Source organism: Hemiscyllium ocellatum, chromosome 45 (assembly GCF_020745735.1).
Source record: "Hemiscyllium ocellatum isolate sHemOce1 chromosome 45, sHemOce1.pat.X.cur, whole genome shotgun sequence".
NCBI classification, from domain to species: Eukaryota; Metazoa; Chordata; class Chondrichthyes; order Orectolobiformes; family Hemiscylliidae; genus Hemiscyllium; species Hemiscyllium ocellatum.
Window position 1 is genome coordinate 28,123,884 of NC_083445.1, and position 22,126 is coordinate 28,146,009.

Sequence of the window (22,126 nt, forward strand, 5' to 3'; positions counted from 1 at the left end):
CACACTGGGCTCACACACCTTCCCCCACACTGGGCTCACACACCCTCCCCCACACTCTGCTCACACACCCTCCCCCACACTGGGCTCACACACCCTCCCCCACACTGGGCTCACACACCCTCCCCCCACACTGGGCTCACACACCCACCCCCACACTGGGCTCACACACCCTCCCCCACACTGGGCTCACACACCCTCCCCCACACTGGGGTCACACACCTTCCCCCACACTGGGCTCACACACCCTCCCCCCACACTGGGCTCACACACCCACCCCCACACTGTGCTCACACACCCTCCCCCACACTGGGGTCACACACCTTCCCCCACACTGTGCTCACACACCCTCCCCCCACACTGGGCTCACACACCCTCCCCCCACACTGGGCTCACACACCCTCCCCCCCACACTGGGCACACACACCCTCCCCCCCACACTGGGCTCACACACCCTCCCACCCCACACTGGGCACACACACCCTCCCCCACACTGGGCTCACACACTCTCCCCCCACACTGGGCTCACACACCCTCCCCCACACTGGGGTCACACACCCTCCCCCACACTGGGGTCACACACCCTCCCCCCACACTGGGCTCACACACCCACCCCCACACTGGGCTCACACACCCTTTTCCCCCACACTGGGCTCACACACCCTCCCCCACACTGGGGTCACACACCCTCCCCCACACTGGGGTCACACACCCTCCCCCCACACTGGGCTCACACACCCACCCCCACACTGGGGTCACACACCTTCCCCCACACTGGGCTCACACACCCTCCCCCACACTGGGCTCACACACCCACCCCCCACACTGGGCTCACACACCCACCCCCACACTGGGGTCACACACCTTCCCCCACACTGGGGTCACACACCCTCCCCACACACTGGGCTCACACACCCTCCCCCATACTGGGGTCACACACCCTCCCCCCACACTGGGCTCACACACCCTCCCCCACACTGGGCTCACACACCCTCCCCCACACTGGGGTCACACACCTTCCCCCACACTGGGCTCACACACCCTCCCCACACACTGGGCTCACACACCCTCCCCCACACTGGGCTCACACACCCTCCCCCACACTGGGCTCACACACCCACCCCCACACTGGGCTCACACACCCTCCCCCACACTGGGCTCACACACACCTTCCCCCACACTGGGCTCACACACCCTCCCCCACACTGGGCTCACACACCTTCCCCCACACTGGGCTCACACACCCACCCCCACACTGGGCTCACACACCCTCCTCCCACACTGGGCTCACACACCCTCCCCCACACTGGGCTCACACACCCTCCCCCCACACTGGGCTCACACACCCTCCCCCACACTGGGCTCACACTCCCACTGTAACGTTAGGCTCCCTGTCCCCCCTCAAGCAGCTTTTCTCTCCCCGCTCCAACACTGAGTTTGTTCTCCTCCCCTACACTGAGTACACTCTACTCCCCCACTCTGACCTGTCACTCCTCCCCACACTACACTCACTCTCTCTCCAACACTGGCGCCACGCACCTCCCCAATCTCCTTCCCCCACACTCAGCTCACTCTCCTCATCTCTTGCTGGGTTCGGTCTCCTCACCCTCACTGGACTCTCACCCCTCACCCTCCCGACATTGTGTTCATTCTCCCTCCAACACTGGACTGACTCTCCCCTCCCCATGCAGGATCACTCTTCCCCCTCCAAAACTGAGCTTGTTCTCCTCCCCCACTCTGAGCTCACTTCATTTCCACCAATTTGTGTGACACACCACCTCACACTGCACTCATTCTCCCCCAAACTGCGCTCAGTCTCCCCTACACGCTGGGCTCAATCTCCTCCCTCACAATGGGCTCACACAATCCCACACGCTGAACTCACTCTCAATCGCCCACTCTGTGCTCACTCCCATCCCCCACGTGCTCACTGTCACCCCATCCCTACAGGGCTCACTCTCCCTCTCCCCCATTCTCTCTCTCTTCTCCACTGGGCCCGGTCTCCCCCTGTCACACACTGGATCCACTCTCTTCCTTCACGCTCGGCTGACTCTCCAATCCCCACCATGTGGGTTCTTTCTCCTCCCTCCAACATTGAGCTTATTCTCCCCCACAGGGCGCTCGCTGTATTCCTCCATCCTGGTCTGACTGTTGGGCTCATGCTGGGCTCGCTCTACCCCACACACTGGGCTCACTCTCCTTCCTCCCACTGGGCTCGCTCACCCCTACATACTGAGCTGACGCTCCTCCCCAAACTGAGCTCATTCTCCTCCCCCAGTGCTGTGCTCACTGTGCCTGTCCACATGGGTTTGTATTCCCCCCTCCAACACTGAGCTTGTTCTCCATTCCTACACTGGGCTGACACCCCTCCCTATACCACATTCATTCTCCATCGACACTGGGCTCACTCTCCCCCTCCTTCACAACAGGCTCACCCTCCTTCCCACACAATGGGCCCGCTCTGATCCCTCACACTGTGCTCACTCTCTGACCCTCATGCCTTGCTCACTCACCTCCCCAATGCTAGGCTCACAGTCTGCCCCTCACACTGGGCTCAGTTTCCTCCCCAACACTGGGCTCAGACATCTTGCCCTACCAGCTGGGCTCACTCTACACCATCATGCTGGGCCCAGTGTCCACCCAACACTGGGCTTACACTCATCCCCCACACTGGGATCACTCTCTTCCCTTGACACTGGACACGCTCTCTGACACTGGGCCCACTGACCTCCCTCACACTGGGCTCACTCTCCTACCACACACTGAGCTCACTCACCCCCAGACACACACTGAATCCATTCTCCTCCCTCAAATGGGACTCACCCAACTCCTTCACCTGGGCTCACTCTCCTCCCACATGCTAGACTGACTCTCTACCCCTCTCCCCATGTGGGTACACTCTCTCCCCACCAACACTGAACTTGATGTCCTCCCCCGCACCAAGCTCACTCTATTCGCTCATTCTTGGCTGACACTCCTCCCCACACTGCGCTCACTCTGCCCTGACACTGAGACCACTCTCCTCCTCACGCTGGGCTCATTCTCTTCCTCCAATGCCACACTCACTTTGCCTCTAAATGTGCATTCGCTCTCTGCCCTCCAACAGTGAGCTTGTTCTCCTTTCCCACACCAGGTTATCACCCCTCCACACACTGCGCTCACTGACATTGAGCCCACCTTCCCCCTCAGACTGCGCTTATTCTCCCCCACCCGCACACTGGGCCCACTCTCCTTCCTTGCACTGGGCTCACACTCCTTGCCACACATTGAGCCCACTCTGCTGCCTCACGCTGTTCTCACTCTCTGACCCACACTGGGCTCATACTCTGCCCCTCATACTGGGCTCAGTTTCCTACCCTACCTGCTGGGCTGCCTCCATTCCCCCCACACTGGGCTTACTGTCCTCCCCCAATCTGGGCCTACTCTCTCCCTCACCCTGGGCCCACTCTATTCCCTCTCCCACGCTGTGCTCACTCTCCTACCACACACTAGGCTCACTCACCCATCACACTGGGCTAACTCACCACCACCACATTGGGTCCACTCTCCTCCCTCACAATGGGCTCACTATTCTTTCCTCACACTTGTCTCATTCTCCTCCTCACATGCTGGACTCGCTCTCCTCCCTCACAATAAGCTGACTCTACCCCCACTGATGCAAGTTCTTTCTCCACTCTCCAACACTGAGCTCATTCTCCTCCTCCTCCTCATGCTGGGCTCGCTCTCCTCCCCTCACACTGGGCTCGCTCCTCTTCCCTCACACCCGGCTCACGCTCCCCGCCCCCCCCCTCCACACTATGCTTACTCTACCCCCCTCCCTTGTGCTCACTCTCAACCCCTCACTGTGCTCCTGTATCCCCCAACACTCTGTCCTCTCCATCACCCCCCACTCCACACTGTGCTCACTATCCCTCCCTCACACTAGGCTCACTCTCCTTCACCGCACTGAGCTCACTCTACTCCAAGCTGGGCTGATACTCCTCCCCACACTGCACTCACTATCCCATTGACCCTGGGCCCACGGTCCTCCTTCACCATGGCCCCACTTTCCTCCCCCATAGTGGGCTTACTCTCCTCCCTCACACTGAGCACACTCTCCTCCCTCACACTGAGCACATTCTCCTCCCTCACACTGAGCACACTCTCCTCCCTCACACTGAGCACATTCTCCTCCCTCACACTGAGCACATTCTCCTCCCTCACACTGAGCACACTCTCCTCCCTCACACTGAGCACATTCTCCTCCCTCACACTGAGCACACTCTCCTCCCTCACACTGAGCACATTCTCCTCCCTCACACTGAGCACACTCTCCTCCCTCACACTGAGCACATTCTCCTCCCTCACACTGAGCACACTCTTCTCCTTCATACTTGGCTAGCTCTCCTTGTTCACAATGGGCTCATTGTCCTCCAACTGCGCTGGGCTCACAGTCCCACTCCACCACACTGGGCCCACTATCCCCCTCCCTCAAACCAAGCTCACAGTCGTCCCTCACGCTAGGCTGACCCCCACACTCCCAGGCGGGTTCTTTCTCCCCCTTCCAACACTGAGCTTGTTCTCCTTCCCCACACCCCGAGCTCACTCCCCTCCCCCATTCTGGGCTCACTCTCTTCCCCTCAGGCTTTGCTTCTTCTCCTACCCAACACTTGGCTCGCTCTTACTGTTTACACAGGGATCACTGTCCTCCCCCCATATAAGACTCACTCTCTTCCCCTCACTCTGGGCTCACTCTCCTTCACCTACACTGGGCTCATTATCCCCTTCCTCCACACTGGGGTTGCTCTCCTCCCTCACACTGTGCTCACAACCCGCACCCCCCCCTCCCCTGACACTGGGCTCACTCCCCTCCCCTCATGCTGGGCTCACACGCCTCCCCCCACACTGGGTTCACTTTCCTACCACACACTGGGCTCACTCTCATGCTCCAAGTGCTCACTCTCGACACTCCCGTCTACACTGTGCTCACTCTCCCCCTTCCCCACACTAGGCCCAAGCTCCTCCCTCACACTGGTCTTATTCTCCTCCCTCATGCTAGGCTAACTGTCCTCCCCACCAATGGGTTCACTCACCACACCCCCAACACCTAGCTTGTTCTCCTCCCCCACACTAAGCTCACTCAATTCCCCCAACTTGGGCTGACGCTGCTTCCTTCACACTGGTCTCAATCTCTTCCCCCACACTAGGCTCACACTCCTTCCCCAACACTGGACTCCCTCGCCTCCCCCCACAGTGGGCCCTCTCTCCTCCCCCACACTGGGCTCACTCTCATACCCACTCATGCTGAGCTCGCTCTCTTCACCAAAACTGGGCTCACTCTCCTACCCCTTCATTGGGCTCAGTCTCACCCCCTTCAACAATGAAATTGATCTCCTCCCCCATGCTGGATTAATAGTACTCCCCACACTGCACTCACTCCCTCACCGACACTGGGCTCACTTTCCTCCCCAACACTGGGCTCTCACACATTTCCCCCACTCTGGGCTTACTCTCCTCCCCCCACACAGGCCACACTCTCCTCCCCAACACTGGGCTTACTTTTCCAACACCCAACACTGTGTTCACTCACCTCCCTCACACTGTGCTCACTTACATCCCTCACACAGGGCTCTCTTCTCCCTCCACACTGGGCTCACATGCCTTCTCTCATGCTAGGCTCACTCTCCTCCGTCACACTAGGGCTACTCTGCCCCTGCAACACTGGGCTCACCGACCTTCCACATGCAGGTTCTCTCCCCGCGCTCTAACATTGAGCTTGTTCTCCTCCCCAACACTGAGCTCACTCTACTCTGCAACACTGGGTTGACACTCCTCCCCACACTGTGCTTACTCTCCCACTGACACTGGGCCTACTGTCTCCCTTATATTGGCCCACTCTCCTCTCTCACAGAGGGCCCACTCTCCTTCCTCCTCTACACTAGACCAATGCTTCTTCCCTCATACAGGGCTCACTCTGCCCCACCCTGCCTCCTGTAAAAACACCATCCCTTATTCCCAATTCCTCCGCCTCTGCCGCATCTGTTCCAAGGATGACCAATTCCACCGCAGAAAATCCCAGATGGCCTCCTTCTTCAAAGACCACAATTTTCCCTCCCGTATGCTCAACTACACTCTCCACCCTCACAGTGGGGTCACTCTCCTCCCTCACAGTGGGGTCACTCTCCTCCCTCACAGTGGGGTCACTCTCCTCCCTCGCCATGAGCTCACTTTCCTCTCCTCACAGTGGGTTCACTCTCCTCCCTCACAGTGAGCTCACTCTCGTCTCTCACAGTGGGCTCACTCTCCTCCCCTCACAGTGGGCTCACTCTCCTCCCTCACAGTGGGCCCACTCTCCTCCCTCAAAGTGGGTTCACTCTCCTCCCCTCACAGTAGGCTCACTCTCGTCTCTCTGACAGTGGGCTCACTCTCCTCTCTCACAGTGGGCTCACTCTCCTCCCTCAAAGTGGGTTCACTCTCCTCTCCTCAGAGTGGTGTCACTCTCCTCCCCTCACAGTGGGCTCACTCTCCTCCCTCACAGTGGGCTCACTCTCCTCTCTCACAGTGGGCTCACTCTCCTCCCTCAAAGTGGGTTCACTCTCCTCTCCTCAGAGTGGTGTCACTCTCCTCCCCTCACAGTGGGCTCACTCTCCTCCCTCACAGTGAGCTCACTCTCGTCTCTCACAGTGGGCTCTCTCTCCTCCCCTCACAGTGGGCTCACTCTCCTCCCTCACAGTGGGCCCACTCTCCTCCCTCAAAGTGGGTTCACTCTCCTCCCCTCACAGTAGGCTCACTCTCGTCTCTCTGACAGTGGGCTCACTCTCCTCTCTCACAGTGGGCTCACTCTCCTCCCTCAAAGTGGGTCACTCTCCTCTCCTCAGAGTGGTGTCACTCTCCTCCCCTCACAGTGGGCTCACTCTCCTCCCTCACAGTGGGCTCACTCTCCTCTCCTCACAGTAGGGTCACTCACTCCCCTCACAGTGGTTTCACTCTTCTCCCCTCACAGTGTGTTCACTCTCCTCTCCTCACAGTGGGTTCACTCTCCTCCCTCACAGTGAGCTCACTCTCGTCTCTCACAGTGGGCTCACTCTCCTCCCCTCACAGTGGGCTCACTCTCCTCCCCTCACAGTGGGGTCACTCTCCTCCCTCACCGTGAGCTCACTTTCCTCTCCTCACAGTGGGTTCACTCTCCTCCCTCACAGTGGGCTCACTCTCCTCTCTTCAGAGTGGTGTCACTCTCCTCCCCTCACAGTGGGCTCAGTCTCCTCTCCTCACTGTGGTCTCCCTCTCCTCCCTCACAGTGGGCTCACTCTTCTCCCTCACAGTGGGCTCACTCTCCTCTCTTCACAGTTGACTCGCTCTCCTCCCCTCACAGTGGGGTCACTCTCCTCCCTCACAGTGGGCTCACTCTCCTCCCTCACAGTGGGCTCACTCTTCTCCCTCACAGTGGGCTCACTCTCCTCTCTTCACAGTTGACTCGCTCTCCTCCCCTCACAGTGGGGTCACTCTCCTCCCTCACAGTGGGCTCACTCTCCTCCCTCACAGTGGGCTCACTCTTCTCCCTCACAGTGGGCTCACTCTCCTCTCCTCACAGTGGGCTCACTCTCCTCTCCTCACAGTAGGGTCACTCTTCTCCCCTCACAGTGGTTTCACTCATCTCCCCTCAGTGTGTTCACTCTCCTTCCTCACAGTGGGTTCACTCTCCTTCCCCACAGTGGGTTCACTCTCCTCCTTCTCAGAGGGTTCACTCTCCTTCCCCACAGTGGGTTCACTCTCCTCTCCTCACAGTGGGTTCACTCTCCTCCCTCTCAGTGGGTTCACTCTCCTCTCCCCACAGTGGGTTCACTCTCCTCTCCCCACAGTGGGTTCACTCTCCCCTCCCCACAGTGGGTTGACTCTCCTCTCCTCACAGTGGGTTCACTCTCCTCTCCCCACAGTGGGTTCACTCTCCTCTCCTCACTGTGGGCTCACTCTCCTCTCTCACAGTGGGGTCACTCTTCTCCCTCACAGTGGGTTCACTCTCCTCTCCTCACTGTGGGCTCACTCTCCTCTCCTCACAGTGGGTTCACTCTCCTCTCTCACAGTGGGTTCACTCTCCTCTCTCACAGTGGGGTCACTCTTCTCCCTCACAGTGGGTTCACTCTCCTCTCCTCACTGTGGGCTCACTCTCCTCCCCTCACAGTGGGTTCACTCTCCTCTCTCACAGTGGGGTCACTCTTCTCCCTCACAGTGGGTTCACTCTCCTCTCCTCACTGTGGGCTCACTCTCCTCTCCTCACAGTGGGTTCACTCTCCTCTCTCACAGTGGGTTCTCTCTCCTCTCCTCACAGTGGGCTCACTCTCCTCTCCTCACAGTGTGCTCACTCTCCTCTCTCACAGTGGGGTCACTCTCCTCTCCTCACAGTGGGGTCACTCTCCTCCCCTCACAGTGGGGTCACTCTCCTCCCCTCACACTGTGCTCGCTCTCCTCTCCTCACAGTGGGGTCACTCTCCTCCCCTCACACTGTGCTCGCTCTCCTCTCCTCACAGTGGGGTCAGTCTCCTCCCCTCACAGTGGGGTCACTCTCCCCCCCTCACAGTGGGCCCACTCTCCTCCCTCACACTGTGCTCGCTCTCCTCTCCTCACAGTGGGCTCGCTCTCCTCCCCTCCTCAACACTACACTCACCGTCCTTCCCCACATGGGTTCACTCTCCCGCCTCCAACACTGAGCTTGTTCACCTGCCCCACACTGAGCTCACTCTATTCCCCCACATTAGGCTAACACTGCTTCCCACATAGCCCTCGTTGTCCTCCCTTACACTTGGCTCCCTCTCCTCCCCAACATTGGGCTTGCTCCTCTCCCCTCACCCTCTGGTCATTCTCCTTCCCCACACTGGGCTTACTCTCCTTCCCCCACACTGGGTTCAATCCTATCCCTCCCTCTGTGCTCACTCTGCCCATCCAACACCGCCCTCCTCACACACACACTTGGCTCACTGTGCCTCTCCCTCGCAATGGGCTCACTCTTCCCCTTCAATGCTGAGCTCTCTTCCCCCCTCCCCCCCTCCACACCCCCCCCCCCACCCCCCCGGCCAAAGCTGGGCTCACTGTCCCTCCTCACGTGGGTTCACTCTACCCCTCCCACGTCCTCTCCTACACTGAGCTTTTTCTCCTCCCCACACCGGGCTCATCTTCCCCTTCCCCCACACCGGGCTCACTTTACTCCTGCACACCAGCTCACTGGGCCCACTCTGCCGCCCCTCCCTCAACATTGGGCTCATTCTCCTCCCCCACGCTGGGCTCATTCTCCTCTGTCCACACCGGGCTGACTCTTCTGACCCACACTGGGCTCACTGTCCTCTTTCCACACGGGGCTGACTCTCCTCCTCTGCACTGGGCGCAATCTGCCCCACCCAACGCTCCCCCCCCCCCCCCCCCCCCCCCCCAACACCACGCTGAGCTCAGTCCCACCCACAGTCCACCTCCACTGGGCTCACTGTCCTACCCTCACACCAGGTTCATTCTCCTCCCCCATGAGGAGACTTGCTTGACAGTTTTAAATAAATTAACCATCCAGAAAAATGTCCATAGTACAAGAGGAGAAGATTGTGGGTGTCATAAAACACAAAAAGGTGGACAAATCCCTGGAACCCGGTCAACTGTACCCTCGAACTCAGTGGTAAATGAGAGAAGTGATTGTTGGGCCCCCTTGTTGAGATATTTGTATCACCAAAAGCTGACGGTGAGATGCTGGAAGACTGGAGGTTGGCTAATGGCTCGCTACTATTTCAGATATGTGGTAAGGTAAAGCAGGAAACTATAGACTGGTGAACCTGACATCAGTGATGGTCAAGTTGTTGGAGGGGATCGTGAGGGACAGAATTTCCATGTATTTGGAAAAGCAAGCCCTTGTACCACAGGGCAAGAGTTATAGCTGGGGTCAAGGCAATTATGATGTGATTAGGCAAGATTTAGGATGCATTGGATGGGGAAGGAAACTGCAGGGAATGGGCACAATTGAAATGTGGAGCTTGTTCAAGGCACAGCTGCTTTGTGTCCTTGATAAGTATGTACCTGTCAGACAGGGAGGAAGCAATCAAATGAGGGAGCTGTGGTTTACTGAAGAAGTTGAATCTTTTGTCAAGAGCAAAAAGGAGGTTTATGTGAGGAGGAGACGTGAAGGCTGAGTTAGGGCGCTTGAGATTTACAAGTTAGCCAGGAAGGACCTAAAGAGAGAGAGTGAAGAAGAGTTAGGAGAGGACAGGAGAAATATTTGGCAGGTTGGATTAAGGAGAACCCTAAAGCTTTTCATAGGTATGTTACAAATAAAAGAACAACGAGAGTACGATTAGGACCAGTCAAGGACAGTAGTGGGAAGTTGTGCGTGGAGTCCGAGGAGATAAAAGAGGTGCTAAATAAATATTTTATTATCCGTATTCACACTGGAAATAGACATTGTTGTTGAGGAGAATGCTGGGATAAAGGCTATTAGATTAGACAGGATTGAGGTTCATAAGGAGGTCGTCTTAACAATTCTGGGGGGTGTGAAAATAGATAAGTCCCCTGGGCTTGATTGGATTTATCCTCTGATTCACTGGGAAGCTAGGAAGGAGATTATAGAGGCTTTGGCTTTAATCTTTATGTCATCATTGCCTACAGGAATAGTGCCAGAAGACTGGAGGATAGCAAACGTTGTCCCCTTGTTTAGATTAGATTAGATTAGACTTACAGTGTGGAAACAGGCCCTTCGGCCCAACAAGTCCACACCGACCCGCCGAAGCGAAACCCCACCCATACCCCTACCCCTACATTACCCCTTACCTAACACTACGGGCAATTTAGCATGGCCAATTCACCTGACCCGCACATCTTTGGACTGTGGGAGGAAACCGGAGCACCCGGAGGAAACCCACGCAGACACGGGGAGAACGTGCAAACTCCACACAGTCAGTCGCCTGAGTCGGGAATTGAACCCGGGTCTTCAGGCGCTGTGAGGCAGCAGTGCTAACCACTGTGCCACCGTGCCGCCCTTAAAGAAGGGGAATACTTCAGTTGTGGGTAAAGTGTTGGAAAGGATTATAAGAGATAGGGTTTATAATCATCCAGAAAGGAATAATTTGATTAGGGATAGTCAACACGGTTTTGTGAAGGGTAGGTCGTGCCTCACAAACCTTCTTGAGTTCCTTGAGAAGGTGATCAAACAGATGGATGAGGGTAACGGGGTTGATGTGGTGTATACGGATTTCAGTTATGCGCTTGATAAGGTTCCCCACGGTAGGCTATTGGAGGTATGGGATTGTTGGTGATTTAGCAGTTTGACTCAGAAATTGGCTATGTGGTTGATAGGAAATACTCATCCTGGTGTTCGGTTACTAGTGCTGTATCGCAAGGATTTGTTTTGGGGTCATTGCTGTTTGTCATTTTTATAAATGACCTGGATGAGGGTGTAGAAGGATGGGCTAGCGAATTTGCGGATGAGACTAAGATAGATGGCATTGTGGACGGTGTAGAAGGATGAGGAACATAGATAAGCTGCAGAGTTGGGCTGAGAGTTGGCAAATGGAGTTTAATGTGGAAAAGTGTGAGGTGATCCACTTTGAAGGAGTAGCAGGAGTACAGAGTACTGGGTTAATGGTAAAATTCTTTGCAGTGTAGATGAGCAGAGAAATCTCCAGGGCAATGTTACACAGATCCTTAAAAGTTGCCACCCAGGTTGATAGGGTTGTTAAGAAGGCATACGGTGTGTTAGCTTTTATTGGTAGAGGGACTGAGTTTCAGAGTCATGAGGTCATGAGGCTGTTTTCTTTAGAGAGAAGAAGTTGAAAAGTGACTTAATAGAGACAAATAAGATCATCAAAGGATTGCATAGGGTGGACAGTGAGAGCCTTTTTCTTCAGATGGTGATGGAGCATAACTTTAAATTGTGGGGTGATAGATACAGAACAGATGTCAGGGGTAATTTCTTTACTTAGAAACTAGTAGGAGCGTACTAAACTGTCAACTTTAAAAGCATTTAAATGGCCATTGGATAAACATATGGATGAGAATGGAATGGTTTCATTTAGATCGGTTTCAGATTGGTTTCACAGGGAGGTGCGACATCAATGACCAAAGGTTCTGTCTTGTGCTGTAATGTTCAATTGCTTGTGTTCTATGATTCGGGATAGCCAACATGGCCTTGTGCATGGGAAATCGAGTCTCACTAACTCGATTCAGTTTTTTGAAGAAGTCACAAAGAGGATTAAAAGCAAACTACTGCGGATGCTGGAATCTGAAACCAAAAGAGAAAATGCTGGAAAATCTCAGCAGGTCTGGCAGCATCTGTAAGGAGAGAAAAGAGCCGACGTATCGAGCCTAACTGACCCTTTGTCAAAGAGGATTGATGTGACCTGTGAGGACTTCAAGGACAGACCCCCCCTGGTGCTCACCTTCCACCCTCCCAACCTTGGCATAAACCACATCATCCGCCGACATTTCCACCACCTCCAAATGGACCCCACCACCAGGGATATATTTCCCTCCCCACCCCTTTCCACCTACGGCAAAGACCGTTCCCTCTGTGCCTACCTGGTCAGGTCCACGCCCCCCTACAACCCACCCTCCCATCCTGGCACCTTCCCCTGCCACTGCAGAAATTGCAAAACCTGTGCCCACACCTCCTCCCTCACCTCCATCCAAGGCCCTAAAGGAGCCTTCCACATCCATCAAAGGTTTACCTGCACATCCACTAATATCATTTCTTGCATCCGTTGCTCCCGATGCGGTCTCCTCTACATTGGGGAGACTGGGCGCCTCCTAGCAGAGTGCTTTAGGGAACATCTCCGGGACACCCACACCGCCCCGTAGCCCAACATTTCAACTCCCCTCCCACTCTGCCGAGGACATGCAGGCCCTGGGCCTCCTTCACCGCCGCTCCCTCACCACCAGACGCCTGGAGGAAAAGCGCCTCACCTTCTTCCTCTGAATACTTCAACCCCAGGGCATCAATGGGGATTTCACCAGTTTCCTCATTTCCCCTTTCCCCACCTCACCCCAGCTCCAGCCTTCCAGCTCAGCACCGTCCCCATGACCTGTCCTACCTGCCTATCTTCCTTTCCACCTCTCCACTCCACCCTCCTCTCTAACCTATCACCTCCATTCCCACCCCCATTTACCTATTGTACTCTATGCTACTTTCTCCCCATCCCCATCCCCCTCTCATTTATCTCTCCACTCTGCAGGCACCCTGCCTGTATTCTTGATGAAGCATTTTTGCCCGAAACGTCCAATTTCCTGCTCCTCGGATGCTGCCTGACCTGCTGTGCTTTTCCAGCACCACTCTAATCTAGACTCTGGTTTCCAGCATCTGCAGGCCTTGTTTTTACCTATGTGGACTTCAGTAAAGCATTCGACAATGTTCCACATGGTAGACTGCTTAACAAGAGCACATTCTCCCAGTGTCTGCGTGGGTTTCTTCCGGGTGCTCCGGTTTCCTCCCACAGTCCAAAGATGTGCAGGTTGGATGAATTGTTCATGCAAAATTGCCCGTAGTGTTAGGTGAAGGGGTAAATGTAGGAGAATGGGTCTGGGTGGGTCGCGCTTCGGCAGGTCGGAGTGGACTTGTTGGGCTGAAGGGCCTGTTTCCACACTTTAAGTAATCTAATCTAATCTAATCTGAAATTACATGACATGGGATACAGGGAGACCTAGCCATTTGGATATAGAACTGGCTCGAATAGGAGACAGTGGACTTACTAAAACATACAGACAGGTGGCAGAGGCAATTTAATATGGAGAAGTGTGAGGTAAGAAGTGAGAAAGAGAAAAATCAGGAAGTATGAACCTATTAAATGTACAGCTGACATGGGAAAGTTACACAGGGGGATACAGCACAGGAACAGTATATTCATGGCTGTGACCATGTCATTTGTTTTCCCTCCATTGACCCTGTGGATTTAAACATTATCTAGCTTACTCAGAGACAGTTTCTCACAGAAAGTCACATTCCGTTCAGCAGGAAGAAATAATGAACAAACCAAAACCCAAAATAGGAACTAAAATGATCAAACTCCACAAAATTAGCAAAATCTTTTACATCTGACAAATCCCTTCCTGAGGTAGAAAGATTATCACAGAATCATAAATTAGAGTTCAGGAGGCCATTCAGTCTATTTTGTCTACATCAGCTTTGCAAATGAGTTTATCCACATTTAGTTGTTGCAGAATCAAAATGTGGCCTCTATCTACTGTTAAAACATTTCATCAACAAAGTCTCTAAAATCCTCAATCATTATTTCTATACTGATTAAACCCAAACTCAGTACAGTCATAGCAATCCCTTGAATGAACAGTATTCACATGATCCACACTGGAACAGAAACTTAATAATACAACATTTTCACATAAACCGGAGTACATCCTGGTGGAATGACAAAGTCTTCCTCTTCCTTCGCCGATGACACATCATTGTTACAGTCCATGTTGCTTCAGAAAATGAACAGTTGAGCTGCTCCCATTGTTGAGATCCTCTGAGATAATGTGCTCTGGGTTTGGAGTCTGTGAGGACTATGTGAATGACTGCTGTGCCCTACAGGGGCTCACCCATGAGGAGACAAGGCAGCAACTGGGCTATTGACTGAATTGTGGCATAGATGATGGCACAGCAATGGGGGCGGGGGGGGGGGCGGGGTGGGGGGCTGGGGTGTGTGTGTGTGCAGTGCTTTGAATGGAGTCCAAATCCCAGGTTTCTTTTCACCATTATCACCCAGGCTCGTTTCACTGCTGCATTATTAATATGTTTAATTAATGCACAACTAAAAATTACATTTGTCAATTGTCATTGGAGTATTCACATAACACTAACTCTACCCCTACCACAACACAGTTCGAAATGACACAACACTTACACAGTATCACTGCAGCAGTCAGCATCCCCATGGACAGCAGGATGGAGAGACCCAGGAGAATGCAGATGACCAGAGGTGACCATTTTCCTTGGACAGGCTCTGTTGATTGAACACCATGTTCTGTAAAGTGTAAGTTAAAGTCATAACTGAAAGGATTGTGAACTTGTGAGCAACAGCGCAAGAGTTTTTTTCAGTTAGTGCTTGAGAAGAGGTAGAATGTTTTAAACATTAGACCTGATTGACATGCACTTGTTCAGCTCACAAATATTCATTAACAGCAGCTTAAAAATCTAAAACCAGAAAATAATTGAAATGACAAAATGTATGGGCTATTACAAAGAACAGATATAAAATACCTGTACTATTATGAAAACTATTGTGTAATCTACATCATAAAAGGAATAAAGACAATTTTTAAATCACAAACTTCCCTCCTTGTCAATTCTGCAATGTTTCACTGACCCCTCTTCAACATCTTTACTTCAAAATCTTCCTCATAGATTTCACTGTGAATCTATAACACCATTAGTTAGAAGGGTGGTCTCACAATTTTTTTCTCACCGATGTGATTTATTTCATTGTATGTTCACAACACAAACAAGTCAAAAAGATAGTCACAGAAGACTCTCTGACCCTATTACGTTATTTCACTGCAGCTCTAAAATCCATCAATTCTGAAGTAGAATTTCTTGACAACACTTTGTCTCTAACAATCAAAAATGACACTTACATTGTTGTTCATTGCTCTGAAATTTAATTACTTCTCGTTCATTAACAAAGACTCAGTAACTTGTACAATCATGACCGGGCCACCGATGTTTACCTGATTTTAGGTTTTGCTGATTCATGTCTAGTTTCAGTTGGTCATGACACAAGTTTTCCACATTAGTGTAAATGTTGTCTAGCTCCATCTCTCATTTAAGAGATCTTCCTGTCTTTAGAGGCACCTAGAGAAAAATAACATTTTATTCTCACAGTTTCTCTTCCGAAATTTATGCTTCTTATCAGTTGGAAAGGTCAGGACGTATGAAAAAGACATTAAGATAATTTCATACTTCTGCTTTTTGACGATGGCATGCACTTGTATCCACTTCCTTTGCACTGTTAACACAACTAAATTTATTTCCGCTCTTAACGAATATATTGCTGCCCTGTGATTGATTATGAAAATGCTGCTGTAATATTTTCCACACAAAGCTATGTGGGAGGTAGAATGGTGAAGAGAAAGTAAGAGGTTTCAAGGCCGATGTAGTATAACAGGGCAAGAGTGAAATCCACTTCAGGTGAAAAGACCAGAATGACAGCTATTATTTAAATGGTGATAGATTGCGAATGTTTGTTGAACTAAGGAACCTGAGTATCATTGTACACTGGCCACTGCAAGTAAAGATTGATGCCACAAGCTGTGCTATGCTATGCTATGTTGGCCTTCAAACACAACAGGATTTGAGTTCAGGAGCAAAGTCTTACTCCAACCACACAGCGTCTTAGTCTACTGTGTGCAGTTTTGGTCTCCTCACCTAAGAAAATATGCACATGCTAACGAGGTACTGCAGTGAAGGTTCAGATTCCTGGGATAGCAGGATTGCCACGTGAAGGAAGATTGGGTCACTTTGGCCTGTATTTGCAGGAGTTTAGAAACAACACTGAACTCCCACTATCAACGTCGCAGTGCAGTTTACTACATTGACAGTATCCTCTACAAGACAGTGTGGAGATGGAATACTCCCCACTTGCCTGGATGGATGCAGCTCTAGCAACACTCAAAAACCTCAACAACATCCAGGATAAAGCCACTCACTTGATTACACAACATCCATAAACATCCTCTTCCTCCACAACTAACGCTCAGTAGCAGCAACGTGTACAAGATGTACAGAAATGTTCTGTACATTTAGATCTAATGACAATCAGATAATCTGCTGTCAGGGATGTTTCTTAAAGGTTTAAATATTGGCCACAACATTGGGGAGAGCTCCCCAACCCTCCCCCCCAATAAGCTGGGAGAGAAGAAGTGGTCTTTCGGTGATGGTTCAGTCAAAATGTGGTAAGTCTTTCAAAGCAGCTCTCCACAGTGCTGCAAGGCCTAGATCAGCCTCGATATGTGTTCAAGTGCTGGATCAATCATGAACCATGATGATTTTGCCTTGTTGTAACCTGGGCAGATAGTTTGACAAGTTGGTGTTAAAAGACCAATTGTCTCACCTGAACCTCAGCAAAAAGTAACACTTGTGACCTCTGTGCTTGACTGAAATCTGAGACACGAGAAGGGAAAGAGGAATGAAGGTAACAACCCAGATAGTCCTTTCCTGCACAACAATGTGTGAGAAACTGAATCAAATGTAATCCAGGAAACCTCATGCCCAATTCCTCATAGTGCATAATTCCTCAAAATCATACAACACCAGGTTATGGTCGAACAGGTTTATTGCAAGCACGAGCTGTCAGAGCGCTGTTCCTTCATCAGGTGGCTGTGCAGGACAAGACAATACGAAACAGAACTTATAGCAAAAGTTTACAGTGTGATGTAACTGAAATTATATATTGTAAAGGAGCTGGATTGTTGGTTAACAATCTCATCTTTTAGAATGACCATGTTGGTTTCAGTTCTTTCGTATGTAAATCATGAAACCTTTCTAAAAGTTACATTCTCAAGTGAACTTGAGAATATAACTTTTAAAAAAAGTTTCATGATTTACATACGAAAGACCTGAAACCAACATGGTCATTCTAAAAGATGAGATCCTTAACCAACAATCCAGCTCTTTTACAATATATAATTTCAGTTACATCACACTGTAAACTTTTGCTATAAGTTCTGTTTCGTATTGTCTTGTCCTGCACAGCCACCTGATGAAGGAACAGCGCTCCGAAAGCTAGTGCTTCCAATTAACCCTGTTGGACTATAACCTGGTGTTGTGTAATTTTTAGCTGTGTACACCCCAGTCCAACACCGGCATCTCCAAATCATGTTACAGTTCACATGTCTGGATGTGTTGAAGTGCTCCTACACAGTGCTAGCCCAGTGGGTGCAACATGAGCATCACTGACAGTCTGCAGGCACTCTTGACTGGAGGTCTGGATCTAGGCAGCCTGGCCTCAGGCAACAGCCCCTCAGCCCATGTGGCTGGCTGTGTTGGCTGATCAGGAGAAGCTTGGACACTGGGCCAAAATGGGGACGAGTTAGGATGGGGAGGGGTGTTGTTGGCTGAGGACATCATTCTCAGGCAGGATCCCAATGACATTTAATATAGCTGCTGGCCTCTGATGGACTGAAAGCTCTCAGAGGGCAGGATATCCAGCCTCAGCTCCTTAATCTTCAGGGGAGAAACCTGTTGTCGCAAATTAAATCAGTAACTGGCACTTAATTGGGGTGGGAGGGGATGGGGCTGTCCAAAAAGAGGGGTCATGCTCATCATCCACAAGATTACACTCATTGTCTACCATTGTCCAGTCTGAAAAACACTCATTTACCTTTGTTCTTTTTTAAATGTAAGCAATCATTCTCCGACTGAATGACATACAGTCATAGAGATGTACAGCATGGAAACAGACCCTTCGGTCCAACCTGTCCATGCCGACCAGATATCCCAACCCAATCTAGTCCCACCTGCCAGCACCCGGCCCATATCCCTCCAAACCCTTCCTATTCATATACCCATCCAAATGCCTCTTAAATGTTGCAGTTGTACCAGCCTCCACCACTTCCTCTGGCAGCTCATTCCATACACGTACCACCCTCTATGTGAAAAAAATTGCCCCTCAGGTCTCTTTTATATCTTTCCCTTCTCACCCTAAACCTATGCCCTCTAGTTCTGAACTCCCTGACCCCAGGGAAAAGACTTTGTCTATTTATCCTATCCATGCCCCTCATAATTTTGTAAACCTCTATAAGGTCACCCCTCAGCCTCCGACGCTCCAGGGAAAACAGCCCCAGCCTGTTTAGCCTCTCCCTGTAGCTCAGATCCTCCAACCCTGGCAACATCCTTGTAAATCTTTTCTGAACCCTTTCAAGTTTCACAATATCTTTCCGATAGGAAGGAGACCAGAATTGCATGCAATACTCCAACAGTGGCCTAACCAATGTCCTGTACAGCCGCAACATGACCTTCCCACTCCTGTACTCAATACTCTGACCAATAAAGGAAAGCATATCAAAAGCCTTCTTCACTATCCTATCTACCTGCGACTCCACTTTCAAGGAGCTATGAACCTGCACTCCAAGGTCTCTTTGTTCAGCAGCACTCCCTAGGACCTTATTATTAAGTGTATAAGTCCTGCTAAGATTTGCTTTCCCAAAATGCAGCACCACGCATTTATCCGAATTAAACTCCATCTGCCACTTCTCAGCCCATTGGCCCATCTGGTCCTGATCCTGTTGTAATCTGAGGTAACCCTTTTCACTGCCCACTACACCTCCAATTTTGGTGTCATCTGCAAACTTACTAACTGTACCTCATATGCTCGCACCCAAATCATTTATGTAAATGACAAAAAGTAGAGGACCCAGCACCAATCTTTGTGGCACTCCACTGGTCACAGGCCTCCAGTCTGAAAAACAACACTCCACCACCACCCTCTGTCTTCTACCTTTGAGCTAGTTCTGTATCCAAATGGTTAGTTCTCCCTTTATTCAATGAGACCTATCCTTGCTAATCAGTCTCCCATGGGGAACCTTGTCTTACGCCATACTGAAGTTCATATAGGTCACATCTACTGCTCTGCCCTCATCAATCTTCTTTGTTACTTCTTCAAGAAACTCAATCAAGAGACATGATTTCCCACGCACAAAGCCATGTTGACTATCCCTAATTTTTAGTCCAAGAACTCCCCACCTACGTTCGGGACACCACCCACGCCCTCCACCTCCTCCAGGATTTTCGCTTCCCTGGTCCCCAACGCCTTATTTTCACGATGGACATCCAGTCCCTGTACACCTCCATCCCCCATCACGAAGGACTCAAAGCCCTCCGCTTCTTCCTTTCCCGCCGCACCAACCAGTACCCTTCCACTGACACCCTCCTTCGACTGACTGAACTGGTCCCCACCCTGAATAACTTCTCTTTTCAATCCTCCCACTTCCTCCAAACTAAAGGAGTTGCCATGGGCACCCGCATGGGCCCCAGCTATGCCTGTCTCTTCGTAGGATATGTGGAACAGTCCATCTTCCGCAACTACACTGGCACCACCCCCCACCTTTTCCTCCACTACATCGATGACTGTATCGGCGCTGCCTCGTGCTCCCACGAGGAGGTTGGACAGTTCATCAACTTTACTCACACCTTCCATCCCGAACTCAAATTCACCTGGACTGTCTCACACTCCTCCGTCCCCTTCCTAGACCTTTCCATTTCTATCTTGGGCGACCGACTCAACACAGACATTTACTATAAACCGACTGACTCCCACAGCTATCTGGACTACCTCCTCCCACCCTACCCCCTGTAAAAACTCCATCCCATATTCTCAATTCCTTCGTCTCTGCTGCATCTGCTCCCAGGAGACCAGTTCCAACACCGCACAGCCCAGATGGCCTCCTTCTTCAAGGACCGCAGATTCCCCCCAGACGTGATCGACGATGCCCTCCACCGCATCTCCTCCACTTCCCGCTCCTCCGCCCTTGAGCTCCGCTCCTCCAACCGCCACCAAGACAGAACCCCACTGGTTCTCACCTACCACCCCACCAACCTCCGTATACAACGTATCATCCGCCGTCATTTCCGCCACCTCCAAACGGACCCCACCACCAGGGATATATTTCCCTCCCCTCCCCTATCAGTGTTCCACAAAGACCACTCCCTTCGTGACTCCCTCGTCAGGTCCACACCCCCCCACCAACCCAACCTCCACTCCAGGCACCTTCCCCTGCAACCGCAGGAAATGCAAAACTTGCGCCCACACCTCCTCCCTCACTTCCCTCCAAGGCCCCAAGGGATCCTTCCATATCCGCCACAAGTTCACCTGCACCTCCACACACATCATCTATTGCATCCGCTGCACCCGATGTGGCCTCCTCTACATTGGGGAGACGGGCCGCTTACTTGCGGAACGCTTCAGGAAACGCCTCAGCGACGCCCGGACCAACCAACCCAACTACCTCGTGGCTCAACACTTTAACTCCCCCTCCCACTCCACCGAGGACATGCAGGTCCTTGGACTCCTCCACCGGCAGAACATAACAACACGACGGCTGGAGGAGGAACACCTCATCTTCTGCCTGGGAACCCTCCAACCACAAGGGATGAACTCAGATTTCTCCAGTTTCCTCATTTCCCCTCCCCCCACCTTGTCTCAGTCGGTTCCCTCAACTCAGCACCGCCCTCCTAACCTGCAATCTTCTTCCTGACCTCTCCGCCCCCACCCCACTCCGGCCTATCACCCTCACCTTGACCTCCTTCCACCTATCACATCTCCATTGCCCCTCCCACAAGTCCCTCCTCCCTACCTTTTATCTTAGCCTGCTTGGCACACTCTCCTCATTCCTGATGAAAGGCTTATGCCCGAAACGTCGAATTTCCTGTTCCTTGGATGCTGCCTGACCTGCTGTGCTTTAACCAGCAACACATTTTCAGCTGTGATCTCCAGCATCTGCAGACCTCATTTTTTTATCCCTAATCTGTCCTTGCCTTTCCAAATACATGCACATCCTGTCCCTCAGGATTCCCTCCAATAACTTGCCCACCATCGATGTCAGGCTCACCGGTCTATAGTTCCCTGCTTTGTCTTTACCGCCCTTCTTAAACACCCTTAGCCAACCTCCAGTCTTCCGGCACCTCACCTGTGACTATCGATGATACAAATATCAAAGCAAGAGGCCCAGCAATCACTTCTCTAGCTTCCCACAGAGTTCTCCGGTACACCTGATCAGGTCCTAGGGATTTATCCACCTTTAACCATTTCAAGATGTCCAGCACTTCCTCCTCTGTAATCTGGACATTTTGCAAGATGTCACCATCTATTTCCCTACAGTCTATATCTTCCATATCCTTTTTCACAGTAAATACTGATGCAAAATATTCATTTACTATCTCCCTCCATTTTCTGTGGCTCCACACAAGGCTACCTTGCTGATCTTTGAGGGATCCTATTCTCTTGGCGAAAATGAGGACTGCAGATGCTGGAGATCAGAGCTGAAAATGTGTTGCTGGAAAAGCGCAGCAAGTCAGGCAGCATTCAAGGAACAGGAGAATCGACGTTTTGGGCATGAGCCCTTCTTCAGGAAGAAGGGCTCATGCCCGAAATGTCGATTCTCCTGCTCCTTGGATGCTGCCTGACCTGCTGCTCTATTC

The 22,126-nt window shown here is 51.8% G+C and overlaps 1 protein-coding gene across 1 annotated transcript in view; it reads right to left on the reverse strand.

Moving 5' to 3' along the window:
- Positions 1-15,771, reverse strand: part of LOC132836015 (CD209 antigen-like protein C) — a 93,273-nt gene extending 77,502 nt beyond the window's left edge. Inside the window, exons 1-2 of the mRNA XM_060855212.1 lie at positions 15,661-15,771; positions 14,838-14,957 (exon numbers count right to left, since the gene is read on the reverse strand). Coding sequence (XP_060711195.1) covers positions 14,838-14,957; positions 15,661-15,748 — 208 coding nt within the window. The 5' untranslated portion in view covers positions 15,749-15,771. The remainder of the gene's footprint in view (positions 1-14,837; positions 14,958-15,660) is intronic.
- Between the last annotated feature and the right edge of the window lie 6,355 nt (positions 15,772-22,126).